The sequence below is a fragment of the Onychomys torridus genome, chromosome 2, assembly GCF_903995425.1.
Source record: "Onychomys torridus chromosome 2, mOncTor1.1, whole genome shotgun sequence".
Lineage (NCBI taxonomy): Eukaryota > Metazoa > Chordata > Mammalia > Rodentia > Cricetidae > Onychomys > Onychomys torridus.
This window is the reverse complement of record NC_050444.1, coordinates 132,610,692-132,631,850: the sequence shown is the minus strand read 5'-3', so window position 1 is coordinate 132,631,850 and position 21,159 is coordinate 132,610,692. Positions and strand designations below refer to the sequence as shown.

General features: G+C 44.8%; 1 protein-coding gene across 4 annotated transcripts in view; it reads left to right on the top strand.

The window, feature by feature from the left end:
- Positions 1-21,159, top strand: part of St3gal3 (ST3 beta-galactoside alpha-2,3-sialyltransferase 3) — a 212,050-nt gene that overhangs the window by 122,896 nt on the left and 67,995 nt on the right. For all 4 annotated transcript variants that reach the window (XM_036177357.1, XM_036177354.1, XM_036177355.1 and 1 more), the window contains one exon: positions 4,888-4,980. In XM_036177357.1, the coding sequence (XP_036033250.1) occupies positions 4,888-4,980 (93 nt within the window). The remainder of the gene's footprint in view (positions 1-4,887; positions 4,981-21,159) is intronic.

Below are 21,159 nucleotides of genomic sequence, written 5' to 3'. Positions count from 1 at the left end.
CAGACTACAGCCTTAAGGAGAAAAGGTTCATCTGCGTGCCTACGAGGAGCTATGATGGCACTGAGTTACTTTCTTACATGAAGGCAGTTTTAGTGGGAAAATTCAAATGGAAATGTTTAATAATCAAATAGGATGACCAAAGCTAGGCAAAGCTACTTCTGCCGTTTCCGGGTCCCACCGTTGTCTCAGAAACAACTCTAGTAATTGGAGAAGCTGACCTTCAGGAAGGAAGAAGAACCAAGGAGACAGTGCTGAGGGACTCCACCACCCCAGCCGCATGGTTGGCTCTGACTAAGCTGTGGGTTAGGTGTTACACTCAGGCTTCTCTCATAACTGGTGTCCAGTCCTCTGTAAGATGGCTCCAGGAGTGGGTCTGTTGGTTACAAGATGTCCATCACTGATCTGTAGAGTCCTGGAGATTAGCCCTCAAGCTTTTTGCCTCAGCCATGGACCCCCTCCCTCACACTGATTAGCACTGCCTGTCAACGTGACTAATTGTTCTTTGTCTGATGGCTTCGTACTTTCACACTCTGTGTTAGGACAGGACGTGTCTTCTACTTTTTACTAACATATGTCGATGGTAAGAAATGATGAGTTCTGTTGTGACGTTTTCTTATATGTATATAGCTTTATTATATTCACCACCCTCTCCCCTCCACTGTCCTCACTTCTTCTGGCCCCTTCCTCTTCCCAGATTAGGACAGAAAGCTGTTTCAGTAAACACCTGTTCATGCCTGTTCCCTGCATACACTCCCACTTAATGCACATCACACACACACACACACACACACACACACACACACACACACACACACACTCTTTCCTAATTAAAAGAAAAAAATCTTACAGTTTAGTAACATGCCTCCAAATCATACAGCTTGCAAAATAACACAGCCAAGCTAAAAATCCAAGCAGTGACGCCATTGCCTCCAGATACTTGTTGAGTGAGTGAATGAGAGCAAGAAAGGGAAGGAGGTGGAGCAGAAAGAGTGTTGAAACATGAGCTCTAGGATGAACATGTGCTCTAAGTGTGTGGGGACCACGGCTGGGAGGAGTTGGTTCGGTGGGTCAGGGTACACCTCCCCTCCCACCTTCCCAAGGACATCCTTCCGCAACTGCCCTGTCTCTGAAGCATCAGGAGTTTTTCTTGTTCTGATCAGTGTATGAACATGCTGAAACACTTCTCATCCTCAAAACGACAATAAAAACACGTCACCACTGTTACCTCTCTCTCCTTCCAGCTGTTTCTGTCTCCCTTTGAAGCAAACTCCTCAGAATCGCCCTGTTCTGACTCTAGTCCCGCCATTGCTTCCTCTTAAACTCAGTGGAACCTGAGTTGACCGCCCACAACCCCCAACACGCACACTCCCACCCACGCCCACCACTGAAACAGCTTCAGGAAAGTCAGCAGTGGCCTGCATGTTGTGCTGTTCCGTGTTCCAGCTCAGGGCTCACCAGAACAGCCTACCCTATGTTGGTCACCACCATCCCCTTTGGGACATCACACTCTCTCCTGGTTCTTGCTTTCTTTTTTTTTTTTTTAGGACAGGATCTCACTCTGTTACTCAGACTGGCATCAAACTTGGGTCAATCCTCCTGCCTCAGGCTCCTGAGAACTGGGATTCTAGACTTGAGCCACCTTGCCGGTCTCCTCTCTCCACTTACTGCTCCATCCCCATGCTTCTGGTCCTGTCTCAAATGCTGATCTTCCCAATGCACATGTCTGTCAGAAAGTAGCAATTCTCACGTGCACCTGCATCCAGCCATGCGCCGGGTGCTCCGGCTGCCTCTGCCACCTTATTTTCTCTTGCAGCACTTATATGTTGCTTGGGAAGACCCCCAAATGTTGACTTCTGCAAACACATGTCACTCAGCCCAGCAACTCTCCCTTGTGATTGAATGCAGACCTGAGCCAGATGCCTAGCACCTGGATGAGAAGTCGGCCTGCCCTCTGCCACCTTCTGCATCTTACAGCACTTGTACGGTGTCTGAGAATGCGGCCAGCCCTCTGTCCCCAAACATGCTTCTCACCCCATCCTCACCAGATCCCCGGGACAGGAGGCTAAGGGGGAGAGTTTTCCCAACCCTTCGCTCCCTTTTTGGAGTCCTCCATGGAAGCTTCAGATTCCATATGTAGCCGCCCTTCCATTCACTGCCGGATACTTGGCCTGGTTCCCTGCACGCGGCCCTTCTGATCAAAGCGAGGAGTGGAAGTTGGGTTTTGTATTGGGCTCCAGTCTGGTCATCTGGTCTTCCTCTGAAGAGCATGTGGTTTACACTATTCACCCTGGGGACTTGTTAGTCACGTTCGCAGCACAATGGGTACTCTTAGTGAGTGAAATGCTCCGTCTTCCACAGTGAAAGGCCAGCTGCAGAACAGGAGAAGAACAAGGGCAGAATGATCTGATCAGACATCTGGGGGCCTCCTGGCATTTGGAGTGAGTGCCTAGAGAAACTAACTTCTGGCCTGAGGGAGCAGGCGACCATTAATCTTAGTGGGTTTGACCGCTGTCTGCCCCAGAGGTCCCAGCCTGCTGTATGACTCAGAATCCTCAACACTCTCCCTATTCTTCTCTCACTGGGACATTTGGGAGGTCATTTCTAAGGCATTTTAATTTGGTAATAATTGACATGCCCCACTATACCCAGTCTGGCTTTCTAAATGAATTCGTTAGCATTCATCAACCTTGATGCTTGACCACCTTAGCGCACCTAGGAAGAGCAGACTCCTGCCTGCCCTGGCTGTCTCCCACTTCTCTGCATTCCATCTGGTCAGCAGGTTCTTCTCTCCACCATGGTTGACCCAAGCCTAGGCTTGGGCTGTCCCATAACCCTTCTTCAGGCACGTTCCAAGAGCTGAGAGCATGCTCTGGGGAGAGGAGAGATATGGCCAGAGGTCCATCTGTTGAGCATTTCATTCTGCAACACACTGTGTTAGGAATGACAACTGCCATCTGTCTTCCAACGTCTTTGTAAACGTTCTGGAATTCAGAAAGACCACAGACACTCGGTACAACACTCGGAGAACCCTGAGGGGAAGGGTTCTGGAGACATGGCATGAAGGCCAAAGCGCTGTGTACATACTTTCAAAGAGTGGGGTGAGGCCTTCTTGACCCTCATTGCTACCCATATCCGGCCATGTCAACTGCTCCTACTGGTGCTGGGCCCCAGGCCAGCTTCTGTAATCATGTTGCTGGCCATGCCACGTCAGTACGCCTGACACGGGCAGATGTAGCTGCTCAGTCTTGGGTCCGGCTCTTCATTGTGATGCACGGCACCCACTCCCAGGGCTGTTGAGAGGAGGAACTGTTAGTCACTGCACTTCATCCAGAAGCTTCCAGTAAGTTCCATCACTGCACTGACGTCTATATTTCATTTCCAAAATACAGTTGTTTACACAGGAAAATACAGTTTTCCTCCTGCTAAAACCTTTTCGTTTGTTTACCAAATAAAGTTTCAGCCCCTCATTTTGTGTTTGCATCTCATTTGAATCTCATTGGCAGGGAAGTCTTAAAAATGTAGATTTCTAAAACTCTGCATCAACTCCACAAGCAATCACTTACATAAGGCCCTGGACTAGACCTCTGTGGGTGAACTGGACTTGACACCCAGCAGATGCTGTATCATCTTTCCTGGCTGTCCAGAGAAGCACACACCCACACTCCAATCCCTGCAGGGCTGTGCTGAGGGCCAGCCTGCTATTGAACCACACCCCGGGGGAGGGAAGCTAGGCACCAGGGAATTGCCCAGGGTGTGTGTGTGGGGGGGACAAGGCTGGGATGCAAAACTGGCAGGTGAGACAGCTGGTAGGGCCTGCAGTCCTGGTGTTCACTGGGTCATTTACTGGACGATGTCCTGATGTTTCCCAGACCGCATGGGGCAGAACTGTGGGAGAGGGCTGTGACTCCGGCACCACACTGAACACGTCAGGATGTGGAAGCCTGATGCCGTGGGATGATACAGTTCTAGTCACAAAGCAAAGACGAGGCCAGAACACAATCCTCCAGACACTGCTTGCTTTCTACCCCGTGGCTTCCTGAGATGGCCTCATCTCCAGATCATAGCACAGGGAAGCCGTCGGCATCCTTCTGGTTCTCAAAACAATTCCCGGGGTCTTTGCATGCCCATCTCTGTTCAAAGTGTGGGCAGAGGTCTGATCTCAAGAATTTATGCTGTATCAAGAGACAGTTCTGTGGTGGAGCAGGGCAGCTGGGAGTGAGTGTAGGTCAAGGATGCTGGGTTGGGAAACTTCCAGAGCAGAGAGGCAGGACAGTTCAGTCCGTGGGTCAGGGCATCACTCCTGTGAAGCCCACATCTGAGTTTAGATTTGAAGGGCCTGGAGTCTCCATGAGGAGGACCAGGAAAATTCCAAACTGAATAGTCGAGCACACTCAACTGAAAATTAGTCAGGGATTCATCGGTAGCTCAGTCACACACATTTGCTGTGTCTATGTTCAGGCCACTGTGAATGGTTCCTCCTGGGTGGATGGTAGGGGTAGGGTTGGAGGGGATAAAAGCAGAGGAGACCAGGGACACAGAGACATGCCAGGAAGGTGTGAGGGCCAATGCCTCTGGATGTGTCAAAGCCTTAGCAACTGTGTCCAGCAGCATCCCAGGCGCTGCCTCATGGGTGATCAGGCTTTACTACAAAGAATCTTTGAAACCAATGGTGTTTCTTTTGTGGAGGCCATCAAGGGACCTTTTTTTACTGGGCTCTCTAATTAGGAACTTGGTGGGTTTCATTCCTAAACCCTGATGTGGAAAGAGCCTGAATGCCTATCTTCAGGAAGAGCGCTTAATTCCATTTTAGTCCCTGGCTCCTGGTGAATTGATAATCTACCTGCTGCTCTGGGCCCAGCAAGCTCTGACCTTCCTTCTCTCCTACAGGCCTGCCGAGCTAGCCACCAAGTACGCAAACTTTTCAGAGGGAGCTTGCAAACCCGGCTACGCTTCAGCCCTGATGACTGCCATTTTCCCCAGGTAAGTGACCCTGCTCCGTGATGCCTGGACGGTATGCGCTGAGGCTCAACCATGTGAAATGTCTGTGGGGACTTGACCTTCTCCCTCCCCCTCTTTTTTTTTTTTTTTTGAGATAAGATAGTCCTGGCTAGCCTGGAGCTTGCTATGTAGACCAGGCTGGCCTTGAATTCACAGAGATCCACCAGCCTTTGCCTCCCAAGTGCAAAAACCCATATCATTTTTTAAGTTATTACACTAATTGTATCAGTATATCATAATTTTGTTAAAGATATTTGTTGCAGTTTAATTTATGCAAAATGTATACAATAAAATTTGCCTTTGGTGTCGTGCTGAACGTTTGACAATCAGTAGCCCATGCCTGTCTCCCTCAGATTCCCCATTTTGCTTTTTGGTGAGCTCCTCTCCCACCCTCAGCCCCTGGCAACCACTGCCCTGTCTATCTCTGCAGTGTTTCTAGAATGTCTTGAGAATGGAGTCCTGGTGTGTAGCTTTCTGAGGGAGCGTCTGGCACTTGGTGATGTAGTCAAGTCCATGCATCTGTTGTGTATACTAGTTGCCGAATAGTTTTCATAACAGAGATGTAACGCTCTGTTCACCCAGAAAGTCAAGGGCGTGTAAGGTAATTTCAACTTGAGGCAATCATAGAGAAAGCCACCAGGGCACTGGCACATGGCTTATGGGGAGGGAGAAAGTCATTAAAACGCAGAGGATGGGTATTGTATAAACATGCATGTTCACCTTTCATGGTGAACGCCTAGAAGTCGGTGACTGGGTCCAGTGTCATATGTGTGGCTCACTTGTAAGGAACTGCCAAGCTTCGATGTGATTGTACCAGTTTTCTGTCCCACCAGCTCTGACTGACAGTCCTAGATGCTGAGCGTCCGGGGATGCCGGTGGCGGGTAGTGGGAGGATTGTTATTCTCTCAATGTCTTTACAGGGCAGAGATTTTTAATATTGATGGAGTCCAACTCATCACGTTTTTTCTTTTATGTATTGAACTGTGAGTGTTGAATCTAAGAAATATTCTCAAACACAAGGTTACAAAGGTTTTTTTTCCTTGTTTTCTTCTAGAATTGTTATGGGTTTAGCTCTCAAATTCAAGCCTCTGACCTGCTTAGAGTTCTTATTTGTATATAGTGGCATGTAAGAGCTTGGTATTTCCTTATTTGCATATAGGTGTTTGTTGGTTCCAAAATAGTGTTGGCAACCCCCACAACACACATATGCATACACATATGCACATACACATACATGTGCACACACACTCGTGCTCACATGCACACACATGCACTACAATACCTTGATTTTACTGAATAATTGAAAGTCGGCTGACATGTATATTGCTATTTTGCTGATCTTTGCCCTTCTGTTACTAAAGACAGTTTTATTTCATCTTTTCCAGTATAGTAGCCTCTCCTTTTAATCTTATCATCATGGTCTGTATGATGAGATGAGGCATGCCACAGTGTGTGTGTGGAGGTGAGAGGGAAACTTTGGAGTAGATTCTCCCCTTCCACCTTTGTGTGGGTTCTGGGAATTGAGTCCATGTTCTCACACTTGGCAGCAAGCACTTTTACCCACTGAGCCATCTCACTGGCCCTGGTGCCTCTTATTCTTTTTTCTTGACTTGCTGTATTAAGTGGACTCTCCAATATGATATTAAATGATATGATTATTACATTGTTAGCAGTTTGATCAGCTCACCCCCTCAGCCCTTCTCCCATCCCTGGAGGATGTGGAGTAGATGTAGCTGGAACTTTCTGTCTTCTAATCACGTGACTGGCCCACCTGAAGTCCGTCCCATTCTGAGGCTCTCCAGGCACCCACCAGCCTCTTCATTAGAATAAAAGATGTTCCTGTCACCCCCAAAATTCCAAGGCACTTGGAGTTCTATATTAGTTCATGTCACTCAGAAAATTGTAAGTCTTAGGAGCTCTGGGTCAGGAATGAGCACCAAAGACCAAACATTAGAGCAGAAGACCCTGAATTTAATAACAAAAGACCCAGTATTAGAGCAGGAGACTCCTAATATCAGACTAGAAGACCCCAATATTAGAGCAGAAGACCCCCAAGTATTGGAGCAGAAGACCTCCCAAAATATTGGAGCAGATGGCCCCCAGTACTGGAGCAGAAGTCCCTCCAGATATTGGAGCAGAAGGCCCCCCAAGTATTAGAACAGAAGGTCCCCCAGTACTAGAGCAGAAGACACTCAGTATTAGAACAGAAGACTACTGTAGAATAATTCTCCTGTACACTGTAAAGACTTGTTACTCGAATTGGTTTAATAAAACACTGATTGGCCAGTAGCCAGGTAGGAAGTGTAGGCAGGGATACCAAACTAAGAATGCTGGTAAGAGGAAGGGCGGAGTGAGGAGTCACCAGCCAGATGCAGAGGAAGCAAGATGAGAATGTCACACTGAGAAGAAGTACTAAGCTATGTGGCTAAACATAGATAAGAATTATGAGTTAATTTAAATGTAAGAGCTACCAGTCAAGCATATATAAGTAATATTAAGCCTCTGAATCAGTTATTTGGGAACAGGCAGGAGGGAGAGAAACATTCCGCCTACATGTGGCACCCAACATGGGGTACCAGATTAAAGTGAGAAATCCACAGAAATCCAATGCTTAAGGAGTATTAGAGAACTTATTAGGGTATAAATTGAGGAAATACACTTATCAATACAGAACCAAGTAAACAACTGAAGTCATCCTCTGTTCTGACCGGGAGCAAATCCATCTGGCTCTCCACTCACACCAGGAAGCAGGAACCAGGGAGAAGATACCTTGTGACCCCTCAAACCTTCCTTTTAAGAGGTCACATACAATGGCAAGAAGCACCGCCTCCTTTGGGCTATATAGCCCAAGGTCATGGGCAGAGCAAATACCACTACAGAAGACTCCCAGTATTGGAACAGAAGGCCCCCCAAAGGCTTGAGAGTAGGAGAACTTTCAGGGAAGAGGGGTTCATCAAGAGTGGGAGAGGAATGAGAGAAAGAGAGATCTGGGGGCAAAATGACCAAAGTACATTATATACTTGTATGAAATGTCAAGGAATTAAAAAGATTTTTATAAGATAAGAAGAAAATAGCCCTAGTGTTGTTATCTTGAAGTTTTTAGGAACCAGGGGCAGAGACCTAAAAAAAAATAAAGTTACAGATATGTTTTTTTCTAACTTCCCTTAATGACTTTTCTTTGACTTATGAGCTCCTTGAAAGTGATGTTTAAATTTGTAGTTGTCTGAGGGTGTGTATGTAATTAAAATATACTTTCTATGATTTTGATATCTGCATTATGGTGCAAAATCTGATCCATCTTCGTAGATGTTCTTGAGAAGAGCATATTTGCTGTTACTGGGTACTCTACAAGTGATATCAGATGAGCCTGGTTGATAGTGTTTGTCAACCTGCCATGTCTTTACTGGCTTTCTATCCACTTAATTCTGACAGGAGTGTTGAAATCTTCACTCATCAGTTTTTGTTCATTCAGTTTGAAGCTGTTATTTGGTTCTTGTACACTATAGTTATCATATCACCTTTCTAGATGTCTAGATTCTGTTGTTATTTTGAAATCTTTCTTTTTCACTAGTAATTATCCTTGTGAAGTTTTCTTATATAATGTCAATCATTGTAACTGCTCCACTTGATTAAAATTAGCTTTACCAACTCGTTGCCCAATATATATATACACACACATGAAGAAGTATACATTTGTTTGCTCTTAAACTGTTGCATGTATGGTGGGGCAACAGTCCATCCTTGCTTTTAATCTGCTGGTATCTTTATGTCTTCATAATTAAGGAGGGTTTCTTGTAGACAGTGCATAGTTGAGCCTTGCCTTTTAATACAATATGGCAATGTCTGCCTTTTGTTGGAATGCTTCTAAAATTATATGCCATTTATATATAAGTCATCAATATGGTTATGCCTAAATCTACATTACCATTACTTCCTGTTTGTTTCTTTCTTCTCATGCCTCTTTTTGGATTAATTGCATACTGTGATTTCATTTTACCCTCACTGTTGCCTTAATATTTGTATTGCTTAGTTTTGTTTTTAATGGATGTTTTGCATTTCATAAGGTACATTTTTAATTTATAATTATTTTCAAAACCATTCATATAGAATGTAACAACCTTATATATTAATATTTTCCATTCTTTGTGCTGTTTTCTCATGCATTTTACATCTGTTTACCCATCTATCATAAAGCCACATTGTTTCATTTATTTCGTAACACACACATATACACATATTTTTAAAAAATAAGATATTTTAAATATACAAAGAACTCTTAAAATTCTTCGACAAAAAAGAGCTACTTAGTTTTAAAATAGACCAAGAACTTATATAGGCAAGGAAGATATGCAGATGGCCAAGGAGCCTATGAAAAGATGCTCAGCATGACTAGTTAAAGAAATGCAAAGCAGAAGCACAACAGGAAACCACCTTGTCCCCAGAGCAGCTGCCAAAAAAAACAGAGGAGCTTGTAAGGTGTAGAGAAATTAGAACCCCGTGCACTGTTGGGGATATAGGATGGTGCAGCTACTATGGGGAACAGTGTGGTCATTCCTAATGTCATTAGACTAGGATTAGCATGTGACCCATCAATCCTTCTTCTGGGTGCATTGCCAGAGTAACTGAAGTCAGGAACCCAGGAATCTGTGCACCCGAGGTCATAGAGTCATTGTTCACAACTGCTTAAAGCTACAAGCAACCCAAGTGCCCATCAGCAGGGGAAGGGGAGATAAAACTGGTTCCGACAGAGAAGTATTTTTCAGCAGGAAAAGGAAGTAACTCTGATTGATTGCAGTGTGAACCCCTGAGGATGTTACACCCAATGCAATAAGCCAATCACAAAGGGGCAGATGTTGGTGATTCCAGTAACATAATAAATATATATTTCCAACTTCTGAACCTCTTTTAACTTAGTGTGTGCACACATGTGTGTTTGTGTGTGTGGCAGATCTGGTGGCATATGAACTCCTTCAGTTTGACTGAAAAAGTCATTGTTACATTTGGCTTTGAAGGTTTTCCTGACTAAGTAACAACTCTTCCCACACTCACACTGCCTTGGTGGACTTTAAAACAGTTCCATGTTTTTGGTTTTTGTTGTTGTTGTTGTTGTTTGTTTGTTTGTTTGTTTTTGTTTGTTTGTTTTTTTTGAGCTGAGGATCGAACCCAGGGTCTTGCGCTTGCAATTTTTCTGTGTGTAGCCTTGGCTGTCCTGGATCTCGCTCTGTAGACCAGGCTGGCGTCCAACTCACAGAGATCTGCCTGGCTCTACCTCCCGAGTGCTGGGATTAAAGGTGTGCGCCACCGCCCAGCTAACAGCTCTATTTCTTTTTGTCACTACTACATGTGATTTTATTGAATTACTTAAGTGCTTGTTTGGGGGCTTACTATTTTCTTTTCTTTTCTTTATTTAAAGCTTGTGTAATTTCTGCCAAGAAGTTTTCCCTTCTTCTTCTCTGATCTTCCACAGAAACGTTTGCATTTTCTTCTGCTGCTCTTGAGGTTCCCTCTTTACTGATGGTGTCCAGTGTGGCCTTCACCTTGTCAGGATGCTCTTTGTGCTCATTTGTCTGGAGGTGTATTTTGCTGGAGGAGCTATGGGTTCCTAATTTTGTTTTGTTTTGTCTGATTTTTTTTTCTTTTGCAATGTCTATAACCAAGCTTAAGCCACAGTATTCATAATTGTAAAAGGTAGAAAAAATCCAAGTACACATTTTATATAATTTTTAGATAACATGTTTTTAATTTCTGTGAGTTCCTTAGGTCTTTTTATGTCTTCCATCTCATTCTTTTTTTTTTTTTTTTTTTTTTTTTTTTGGTTTTTTGAGACAGGGTTTCTCTGTGTAGCTTTGCGCCTTTCCTGGAACTCACTTGGTAGACTAGGCTGGCCTCAAACTCACAGAGATCCACCTGGCTCTGCCTCCTGAGTGCTGGGATTAAAGGCATGAGCCACCACTGCCCAGCTCATTCTTTTTTTTTTTTAATGCCCATGTTTTAATTTATTTTTATTTTATGTTCATTAGTATTTTGCCTACTTGTATGTCTGTGTGAGGGTGTGAAAACCCTGAAACAGGAGTTACAGACAGATGTGAGCTGCCATGTGGGTGCTGGGAATTGAACCCAGGTCCTCTAGAAGAACAGCCAATGTTCTTCACCACTGAGCCATCTCTCCAGACCTATGTCCATGTTTTTTTCTGCTTAATGAACATGTTTGTAGTAACTATGTGATGGCCTGAATAAGAACGGCTCCCATAGGCTCATATTTAAATGCTTGGTACCCAGTTTGTGGAACTGTTGAGGAAGGATTAGAAGGTGTGGCTTTATTAGAGGAGGTATGTCATTGGGGGTGAGCTTTGAGGTTTCGAAAAAACCATGCCATTCCCAGTTAGCTCTCTCTCTCTCTCTCTCTCTCTCTCTCTCTCTCTGACTCTGTCTCTGTCTCTGTCTCTCAGCCTCCTGTTGTGGGTCAGATGTAAGCTCTCAGCTACTGCTCCAGCACAATGCTTACCTGCCTGCCATGCTCCCTGCCCTGATAATCATGAATTCTAACTCTCTGACAGTCTAAACCCTAACTAAACTCTTCTGTAAGTTAGTTGCCTTGGTCATGTGTCTTATTACAACAGTAGAAAAGTACCCGAGGCAAGCTGCTTTTACATTCTTGTCTGCTAATTCTGGAATGGTTTCTATTGTAGATTTTTCTGGTTCTTTACCTGGCAGTTTTTTGCTGGACATAATAGGTTTTTACACTTTTCTGTGTTAGATTTTGTTGTATTCCTTTAAAAGGTGCTAGATTTTGGTGCATGTAGTTAAGTTACTTGGAAACAGTAGGAGCCCTTTAGGCTTGTTTAACAGTGTTTAGCAGGTGCTGAGCAGTCTTCTCTAGAGCCATCTACCCTTCTGATGCAGTACCCTTCTGAGAACACTGCCCACATTAGTAATGCCACTCCTGCTGATGTGTTCCCACTCCACTTCATGGGAATAGAAACAGCTCCTAGTCTGGTCTGAACACTAGATTATTTATTTATGTATTTATTTATTTATTTATTTATTTATTTACTTACTTACTTACTTACTTACTTACTTCTGGTGGTTCTTAGCCCCTGAGTCTCCTCTCATGTATGTTCAGATCAGTACTTGGCCAAAGATTTTGGGGGTACCCTCTGCAGATGGTCTCTGTATTGCTCTCTCATCTAACACAATTTGTCCTGTGAGTTACAGGCTCTGTAGCTTTCCTAAATGTTGATGTGTGTGCTCACCTCAGAAAGACCTCCAAGCTCTGTTTAGATTCTAATTCTCACTGCAGGTTGACACTGTCCCCACACAGTGACCTAGGCCTACGGGGCTCTTTGTATTTCTTTCTGAAGACCATTGTTTCATATATTTTTCTAGTTGTTAAGTTTGCAAGATAAAACTTGTCCCTATATTCCGTGATAGCTTGCAGCAAATATTCCCTCATTCTGTTTGTTTGTCTGTCTGTCTGTCAGTTTTGAAACAGGGTCTAATGTAGCATGGCTGGCATAGAACTCATATGTAGCTGAGGCTGGCCTTGAACTCATCCTTTGTACTGGGATGACAGGCATGTACCACCATGCCCAACTCCTCTCATATTTTTTACCTAGCATTCCATCGGGTAGGTATTCTATATTTTAATTAAACAGTTCCTTTTTTGAGGGACAGTTTCCAAACTTCACTCTTAAAAGTATTGCCTTATGAATAACGTTTTCTGTACATCACATTCAAGATTGTGTAGGACAAAGTGCTATTTCCTGATCAAACATTGTAAGCATTTTTAACTTTGGAAGTCATCTGCAAGTTGTCTTCTATAGTGGCTTTTAAGTTTTGCCTGCATGTGTGTTAGTGTCTGATGGCACTTTCTGTTTTAGTTACTTGTCCTGTTTCCGTGACAAAATACCCTCCCAAAAGCTACTTAAGGATAGGGGGTTTATTCTGCTTTACAGTTGGAGAGAATACATCCTGGCCTGGCAGGGGGAGTGTGGGGTGCTGATCACATCGCATCTACAGTCAGGAAGCAGAGAGATGAGTGTTAGCCTCAACCCTCTCCTTTCTGTCCAGTCTAGGGAATTGTATCACTCATTCAGAGTGGTCTTGATACCTCAGTTAACCTAGTTTATATTCCCCCTACCACACACACAGACACAGACACACAGACACACACACACACAGAGACACACAGACACACACACAGACACACACACAGACACACAGACACACAGACACACACACACACACACACACACACACACACACACACACACAGATGCCCTGAGATTAGTTTCCACAGTGATCCTGAATCCCCTGGAGTTGACAGTCAAGATTAACCATCATGACATGTGATGACACACACTTTTAATCCCAGCACAGGCAGAGGCAGGCAGATATCTGGGAGTTGGAGACCAGCCTGGTGTATAGAGTGAGTTCCAGGGCAGTCAGGGCTACATAGTGAGACTCCATCTCAAAAGGAAAAAAAAAAATTAACCATCATACCTTCCTTTTGTCTTCTTCTATTATCTTTAATTTTATAACTTCTACTTAAATTATTAATCTATCAATTTTGTGTTTTGATGTTAGGAATGAGGTTGGAACCTAGGTTTCTTTCTAGGTGAGTAACTAATATTTCTTGACACTTTGACCAAGAACACTGTACAAATGTAAGGTTTGGGTTTGTATTATAGCATCAATATTTTTAAAAGGTAAAGAAGCAGTTTTACTTTATAAAAACAAAACAAAACAAATCAACTTTACAGAAGTTGATTGGTTATATCAATGTAATTTGTTTTTATCAATGTAAATTGGTTTTAAATATGAAGAAACTGAACACATATACAGCAAATTGTGCCTTCATTCACTGACATGAGCACACCTCCAACAAGTCCATACAAATGAAAATACATAAAGACGTGCAAAAACACCCAAATAACAAATCATATCAATCATCACTTTCCAAGACCCTCATTTTTATATGAGTACACTAGCAAATAGAGAAACATATCAATGCACATGCTTCTATATGCATGCAAATTCCAGTAACCAAGGTGGCATGTAGAAATGGAACATTGGTGCTTACATGCATGAACATAAACTCACAACATGGGGTAAAACAGAAATCCCTGAAACACAGCAATGTGACATTTTTACCAGTGAGGAAGATTCAACAGTAAACACAGAAATTAGGATTCACAAAATGCCGGTGCTCTGGATAATGGAAGGGAAAAAGCCAGGCAGGAAAGCCACCCATCCTGCTGCCAACGAAAGTCTCATATGGAAAATGCAAAGATAGCTTCAAAGGCTTAATAATGCAGTATATTGACAGTGGCTTTTAGAATAAAGATGATTGGAAAGCAAAGTCGCTGAAAGCAGAGTACAGTCTGTAAATGAAAAACGCGCTGGAGTCCTTTTCCTTTGAAGACCCCACTGCAGACTTGCTCTGCTCTGACTCGTGACTTTGAGACACAAAACTAAAGCTGCTGCTGATGCAGCTGCTGATTGGGTGCTGGTGGGGGCCAGAGACAATGGTCTGAACTAACATCTTAGTCTCTACCATCCCACTTTCGAACTCTCCTATGACCCAAAGGAAACTTGGACACCCAAAGACACCAGTCTGTAGGATCGTAGCTGGGTCAAGGGAACCTTCTTGGCTAGCAATAGTGATATTTTGTAGCCCACAACTTTCATAAAGACATTTCAGATACTGGTGATTGCACACCACACATTTCCTAGTGATATCACTGGACTTCCATATTCTTCTCGCATTGTCTTTGTGGAGGTGGCCTCTGCCTTGACAGAGACCGCTTCTGCATCCTGGCCCTGTGCTTGCTGCATTATATACTCTTTTCTCAGACAGCTCTCAGCCTTGATGCACTTGTGTTGTTTTTTGTTGTGGTCTGTTTCTTTTGGATCTTTCTATGTAGTCCTGGATGCCTTGGAACTCACTATGGAGGCCAGGCTGGCCTCAACTGCAACTGTATTCTTGATAGATACATTCCCCATATTATGTAGACCAGGCTGGCCTCAACTGCAATTGTACTTTTTTGTTTGTTTGTTTTGTTTTGTTTTGTTTTGTTTTTTTGGTTTTTTTTTGTTTTTGTTTTGTTTTGTTTTGTTTTTCAAGACAGGGTTTCTCTGTGGAGTTTTGGTGCCTGTCCTGAATCTCACTCTGTAGACCAGACTGGCCTTGAACTCACAGAGATCTGCTTGGCTCTGCCTCCCGAGTGCTGGGATTAAAGGCGAGTGCTACCACTGCCTAGCTGCAATTGTATTCTTGATAGATACACCGCCATGTTATGTAGATCAGGCTGCAGGCTGGCCTCAACTGCAATTGTGTTCTTGGTAGATACATTCCCCATGTTATGTAGATCAGGCTGCAGGCTGGCCTCAACTGCAATTGTGTTCTTGGTAGATACACCCCCATGTTATGTAGATCAGGCTGCAGGCTGGCCTCAACTGCAATTGTGTTCTTGGTAGATACATTCCCCATGTTATGTAGATCAGGCTGCAGGCTGGCCTCAACTGCAATTGTGTTCTTGGTAGATACACCCCCATGTTATGTAGATCAGGCTGCAGGCTGGCCTCAACTGCAATTGTGTTCTTGGTAGATACATTCCCCATGTTATGTAGATCAGGCTGCAGGCTGGCCTCAACTGCAATTGTGTTCTTGGTAGATACATTCCCCATGTTATGTAGATCAGGCTGCAGGCTGGCCTCAACTGCAATTGTGTTCTTGGTAGATACACCCCCATGTTATGTAGATCAGGCTGCAGGCTGGCCTCAACTGCAATTGTGTTCTTGGTAGATACATTCCCCATGTTATGTAGATCAGGCTGCAGGCTGGCCTCAACTGCAATTGTGTTCTTGGTAGATACATTCCCCACGTGCCATAAAAGGAACGCACATGTCATTTGTTGCATAACCACAGTCCCCAGCATGAAGAGGTCTAGACTGAAAATACAAGCTTAAACCTAGTTCTGATCTCTTCTGTAGTTTCAGATGAATCCAGCTTCAATCCAGGGATTAAGCTGAAATACAGCAGCTATCATCTAGCATCATCTCTTTTTCCTTATTTTTTTAATTGAAAGTGGATTTTTTTCATACAATATGTTCTGATTATGATTTCCTCCCCCCATCTCCTCCCATATCTTCCCTACCTTCCTTCCCATCCAGATCATGCCCTTTCTTTCTCTTATTAGAAAACAGATATCTTTAAAATGATATAAAACCAATAGCTGCATCTGTATTATTCCAGCATCTTGCAGTGCACACTGTGTTGGGAAGGCATGAGTGTCGGACAGTGTCCTCGTGACACTCAGCCCTTGTGACTTCCTCATGTAATAGGCTGTGTGAACTTGGAGAAGTCTGAGCATTTCTGCCCATATTAGTCAATCAGTGAGATCAGAAGGCATCTCCTGGGGCTCTATAAATGTTAAGTCATTCCAGTAAGTTGAACAGTTAGCAAATGAATTCCATTTGCCAGTGACTTTCATTATAATTAGATGAATTTGGGGGTTTTGTTATTGTTGTTTTATTTATTTTACTCTCTGGGAAATACACATCTCAGGCTTGATCACAATAAATACTTTAAATGTTGTTTTAAAGCAGAGGTTCTCAACCTGTGGGTCATGACCCCTTTGGGGTTGCATATCAGCTATTTACAGTACAGTTCATAACAGTAGCAAAATTACAGTTGTGGAGCAGCAATGTGATAATTTTATGGTTGGTGGTCAGCACAACGTGAGGAACTGTATTAAAGGATCACAGCATTAGGAAGATTGAGAACCAATATAGGAAAAAAAAATTGCAATTTATTTGAATGTGTCACTCAGAATCTTAGTTGATTTTCCACATTCCTGGAAACCCTTTATTTATACATATGAGTAACTCTTTATTTTTATTTATTTATTCCTTTAATTTTTATGTGTGTTGGTATTTGGCCTGCATGTATGTCTGTGTGAGGGAGTCAGATCCACTGGAACTGGAGTTACAGACAGCTGTGAGCTGTTGTGTGGGTGAGCAGCCAGTGTTCTTAACCACTGAGCCATCTCTCTAGCCTATGAGTAGCTCTTTTGCATATTGGTAGAAGATATGATTAAGTTCGTTGAGTATCATACCTTTAAAAATATATTATGATTGTGTGTCTGTGTGTTCATCTAAGGAGACCAGAGGGGTATCAGCTCCCTGAAGCTGAAGATCCAGGCAGTTGGTAGCTGCTTGATGTAGGTGCTGGGGATCAAACTCGGCTCCTCTGCAAGAGCATCATGTGCTCTTTCTTAGTCACTGAGCCATTTCTCAGCCCAAGTACCATGCCTTTTATATGGTAGCCAGTTTGGCCACTCAGTATTGAATGCCATCCCCAGGCAAAGTGAAAGCCACAGCTACCAATAGCCCTGTGCTAAGAATTTTTCCTATTTCTCTGTTTTAATCTTCTTGACAATTTTATGAGATGGATTTTATTATTAGTCCAGTTTTGATATGAAGAAATGGAGACACAGAGAATTCAAGGAATTTGTCTGAAGTCACACAGCTAAGAAAGGATAAAAACTGGTTTCTCTCTCTCTCTCTCTCTCTCTCTCTCTCTCTCTCTCTCTCTCTCTCTCTCTCTCGTGTGTGTGTGTGTGTGTGTGTGTGTGTGTGTGTGTGTGTGTGTGTGTTAAACAGGGCTCATTCTGTAACCCACACTATTCTGAACTTTACTATGTGGCCCAGGCAGGCCTTGAATTCATGACAGCCTTTCTGCCTTAGCCTCTCAAGTGCTAGAATTTACAGGCATGAACTATCACTTCTGGTTGAAACTGGGTTTTGAATCCAAGTATTCTGGCTGCAGAGTCTGCATGCCTGACTACTGCATCCTACCTCCTGTCACAGCTGAGGACATATGACCAGTGGGTAGGGTACAGATGTTAGCCAGATGCTGCTGATGGCTGCTGAGGCAGTGGTGGAGTAATGCCCCATTCTGCAGCTCTGCAGGAGAAAGTCATGCATTTTTGAGACACGCTTTGCTTTAGGAAGGCTCGGTACTGTGATTCTTGGACTGCAAAACCTTGGTCCAAGCTGGCTGCATTTCCTAGTGTACAAGGGTGGCCATCCAGACCTTTCAGAGTTCTCTGAGGCAGGAAGTCTGGAGGCAACATTGTCCTGTTGCCTGTTTTAGGACCCTTGCGTGAGAAGGTGTAGGAGGCCTAGTGCATTGCCCTGGGGGCTTTGAAAGCTTGTGGGCTCCTAGCCAGGGTAGCTGAGTAGCTGGTATCCCCACATTCCAAAGCACTTTCCTCTCTGCTCCTCCAGAGGAGGATCCTGGGACTTTTATCTCTACAACTCAGAGGAGGTGTGATAAGACTGAGTGGCATAGACTCTGTCTGTCCCATACTATAAATCACAGAAAGAAGAGTCTTCATCTCCATTTGAGTAGAATCATTGTGCTTCCAGGATGATGCCCAGCCTTCCCCCAAACCTGCCCTGCCAGAAGTGTGATAAAGACTTCCTGTTTGTCCAATCCTGCTAACTCTGAATCTGTGGTGCCCAGCCTCTGTCCTCACACCATTTTCCTTTCAATGCTATTGTCCAGTTCATCAAAAAGCCCCCAGGGACAAATGCACCAGGCGCTGGCCTGCTCTTTTCACAGTGGCCCTTCCTCTGCTTAGAAACTCTGATTTGTTGTCACGCCACTCCCCCATCCTCTGACTCCAATGAGTCCTGGGTCTCCACCCAAGGCACGTCCTGTTGGCATTTGGCACGACCCTCCTCTCTTCTCACCCCATTGCGTCGGCTAAGGTATTTAGCTGTCTAATCCAAAGACTCAGCTTCCCGAGGGACAGCTCCCCTTGGGTGACTCAGATTGTCTCAAGCCCAAAGTTCCTCACATTTCAAATACACTGCATCAGATCACGTCACAGATTTCAGGAAATGGCACTGCTGTCCACTTGCACCTGAGCAAAAACTCTGGAGTCTTTCTCCTTCCCCACATGAATATCTAAGCAGCCCCTGAGTTCCAGCCCTTCCCAAAGCTATGAAATCTCTTCTCTGAGGTCAGTCCCTCCCCCTCACCAGATCCTCCAACCTCTCCCACTGCTGGGGAACTGGGGCCTTCATTCTGCGGTTGCTCTGCTGTGTTCTGGTTTCTTCTATCCCTTGATGACTTCGTGCTGTCACGCTTTACCCCTTGGTTCCTTCTCCAAGGTCCCATTCACTGTTCTAGATGCCAGAGACATAGCCCCTACTCCAGTCAGCCATACACAAGGAAAGTTGTTAGGGACCCCACCCCAAGCCAGCCACAGTGCTGAACACCATCCTTGACCTCAACCTCTACACAACAACCCTACTGTAAACGTTCTTAGGCCCATTTTGTAGATGGGAAAGCTGTAACTTTTGCCTGAGGTTACGACAGCACAGAGGGTCCAAATCCAACAACCCCATCCTATGCCTTCATTTTTTCGGGCTCTGAACCTTGAACCTTTGGGGGGAATGCAAATTGCTTTTGTTTGGAGGATGTGTTAAGTGTTTTTGATGAGTTTCCCTCTGCACCAAAGCCCTTGGGTTTTGGACTTCCCTCTGGAAAGAGCAGGGGCACTCAGAGTCCACTCCTCTGCAGGGTACAGGAAGCTGTTTAAAGGACCGACAGACATACCTGTCCTTGACCTGGACATCGGCTGAACTGTGTCTGCTTGGCTCCTTGGCCGTCCACTTCCCCCTGTCCCCAGGATGTTCCTCAGCATGTAGTGTTCTGACTGCCTCTGAAAACCAATCACTCTGTGTTTTTAAACTAACTTTACCCTTGTAGTAGCTTGTTTGCCCTCTGTTACCAGGTCAAGGAACTCATCTTACCAGAACCCCAAAGCTACATGCCCTTCTCTTTCCTCCTTGCTCTGTCTTCCAACCTTCACAGCTGGGGCTTTAGTGGATGGCCAGAGTTGGGAAGTTGTTTGTGTGTTTGTTTGAGGAGATGGTCCTCATTTCTTAGAGGCCTAGAGACCCATACAACTTTGTATGGTTCCTACTGTTGACCCACTGTGTGCTCCCACCAGCTGCAAATCTGTCTAGTGACTGTTCCCAAAGCATCAGAGAATATGTTTTCTCCTGCCCCACGGCAGTAACTTCCCCCTTAGGGTTCTGTAGGCAGCAGCCTCAGCAGAATGCCCCAGACTGGGTATCAGTCATCCTGGAGTCCCTAGTGTATCTCGGGATGAAAAGTCACATGAACCGATCTGCATCACAATTCTCTGCAAACAGACTAAAGATTTGGAGTGAGTTTTTGCTGATGGATCTAATAATTTTGAGATGGGGATTACATTTCCCATGGTGTTTAATTTCCCTGGTGGTTCTTTTATCATTCTGGGGCAGAAGTGAAGTGTGAAAAGCAAAAACATTTGTCCTTCCCAGACTTTGAGAAGCTTTGGCCTGTGCAGGGAAGAGCGGGGGCTTTGGAGGGGGCAGGGCTGCTGTGCCTCACTGTTCAGAAGCTGCCTTATCCTCAGCACTGCCTGCACCAGGGCTCAGGAGGGCAGTGCCCGGAGACACTTAGCATACTTGCACACCCTGGAAGGCCAGCAACCCTTAAACGAGGATGAGGAGATGTTGGTTGGTAACCGAGCTGTGGTAGGAAGTTTGAGGCTTCAGTAGGAAGTGGAGGGGGGTGCTACTTAGCAGGGCAGCATGGCCCCTGGTGCGAGCAAGCAGGCAGGCTGCATTCCTGTGGTATTTGAAGACTGATCGCTTCAGATTAGTAGCTTTGCTTGTTTTGGTTCAGGTACAAGATCCCCATGAGGGGATCTCTGGTGCTTGTGAGCTGCAAAGCTGCTGTAAGCACCAAGTGTGTTCGCCTGCTCCCAGACCGTGCGCTCCCAGACCGTGCCCGCCCCCCGCAGGGACTCCCCGAAGAGGGAGGGCTCGAGTCTCAGTCCCACCCCTATCCTTTGCAGGCTGCCTGACCCCACCTGCAGGACATGGCCCATTTTCCTGCTTGTCTGCTCCCAGAGAAGGAGGAGGTCCCTATTGACCGTCCTCCACAAATGGCCAGAGCTAGAAGAGAAAAGCCTGGCTGAGGTTCTGGTTCTCCGAGTGGAGACAAGGCTGTAGCCGTGCCTGCCTTTCCTGGAAATCCTCTGCCTGCTCTACCTGATAATACAGAGTCCAGGTCTCAGCAAGTAAGGGAGCCGG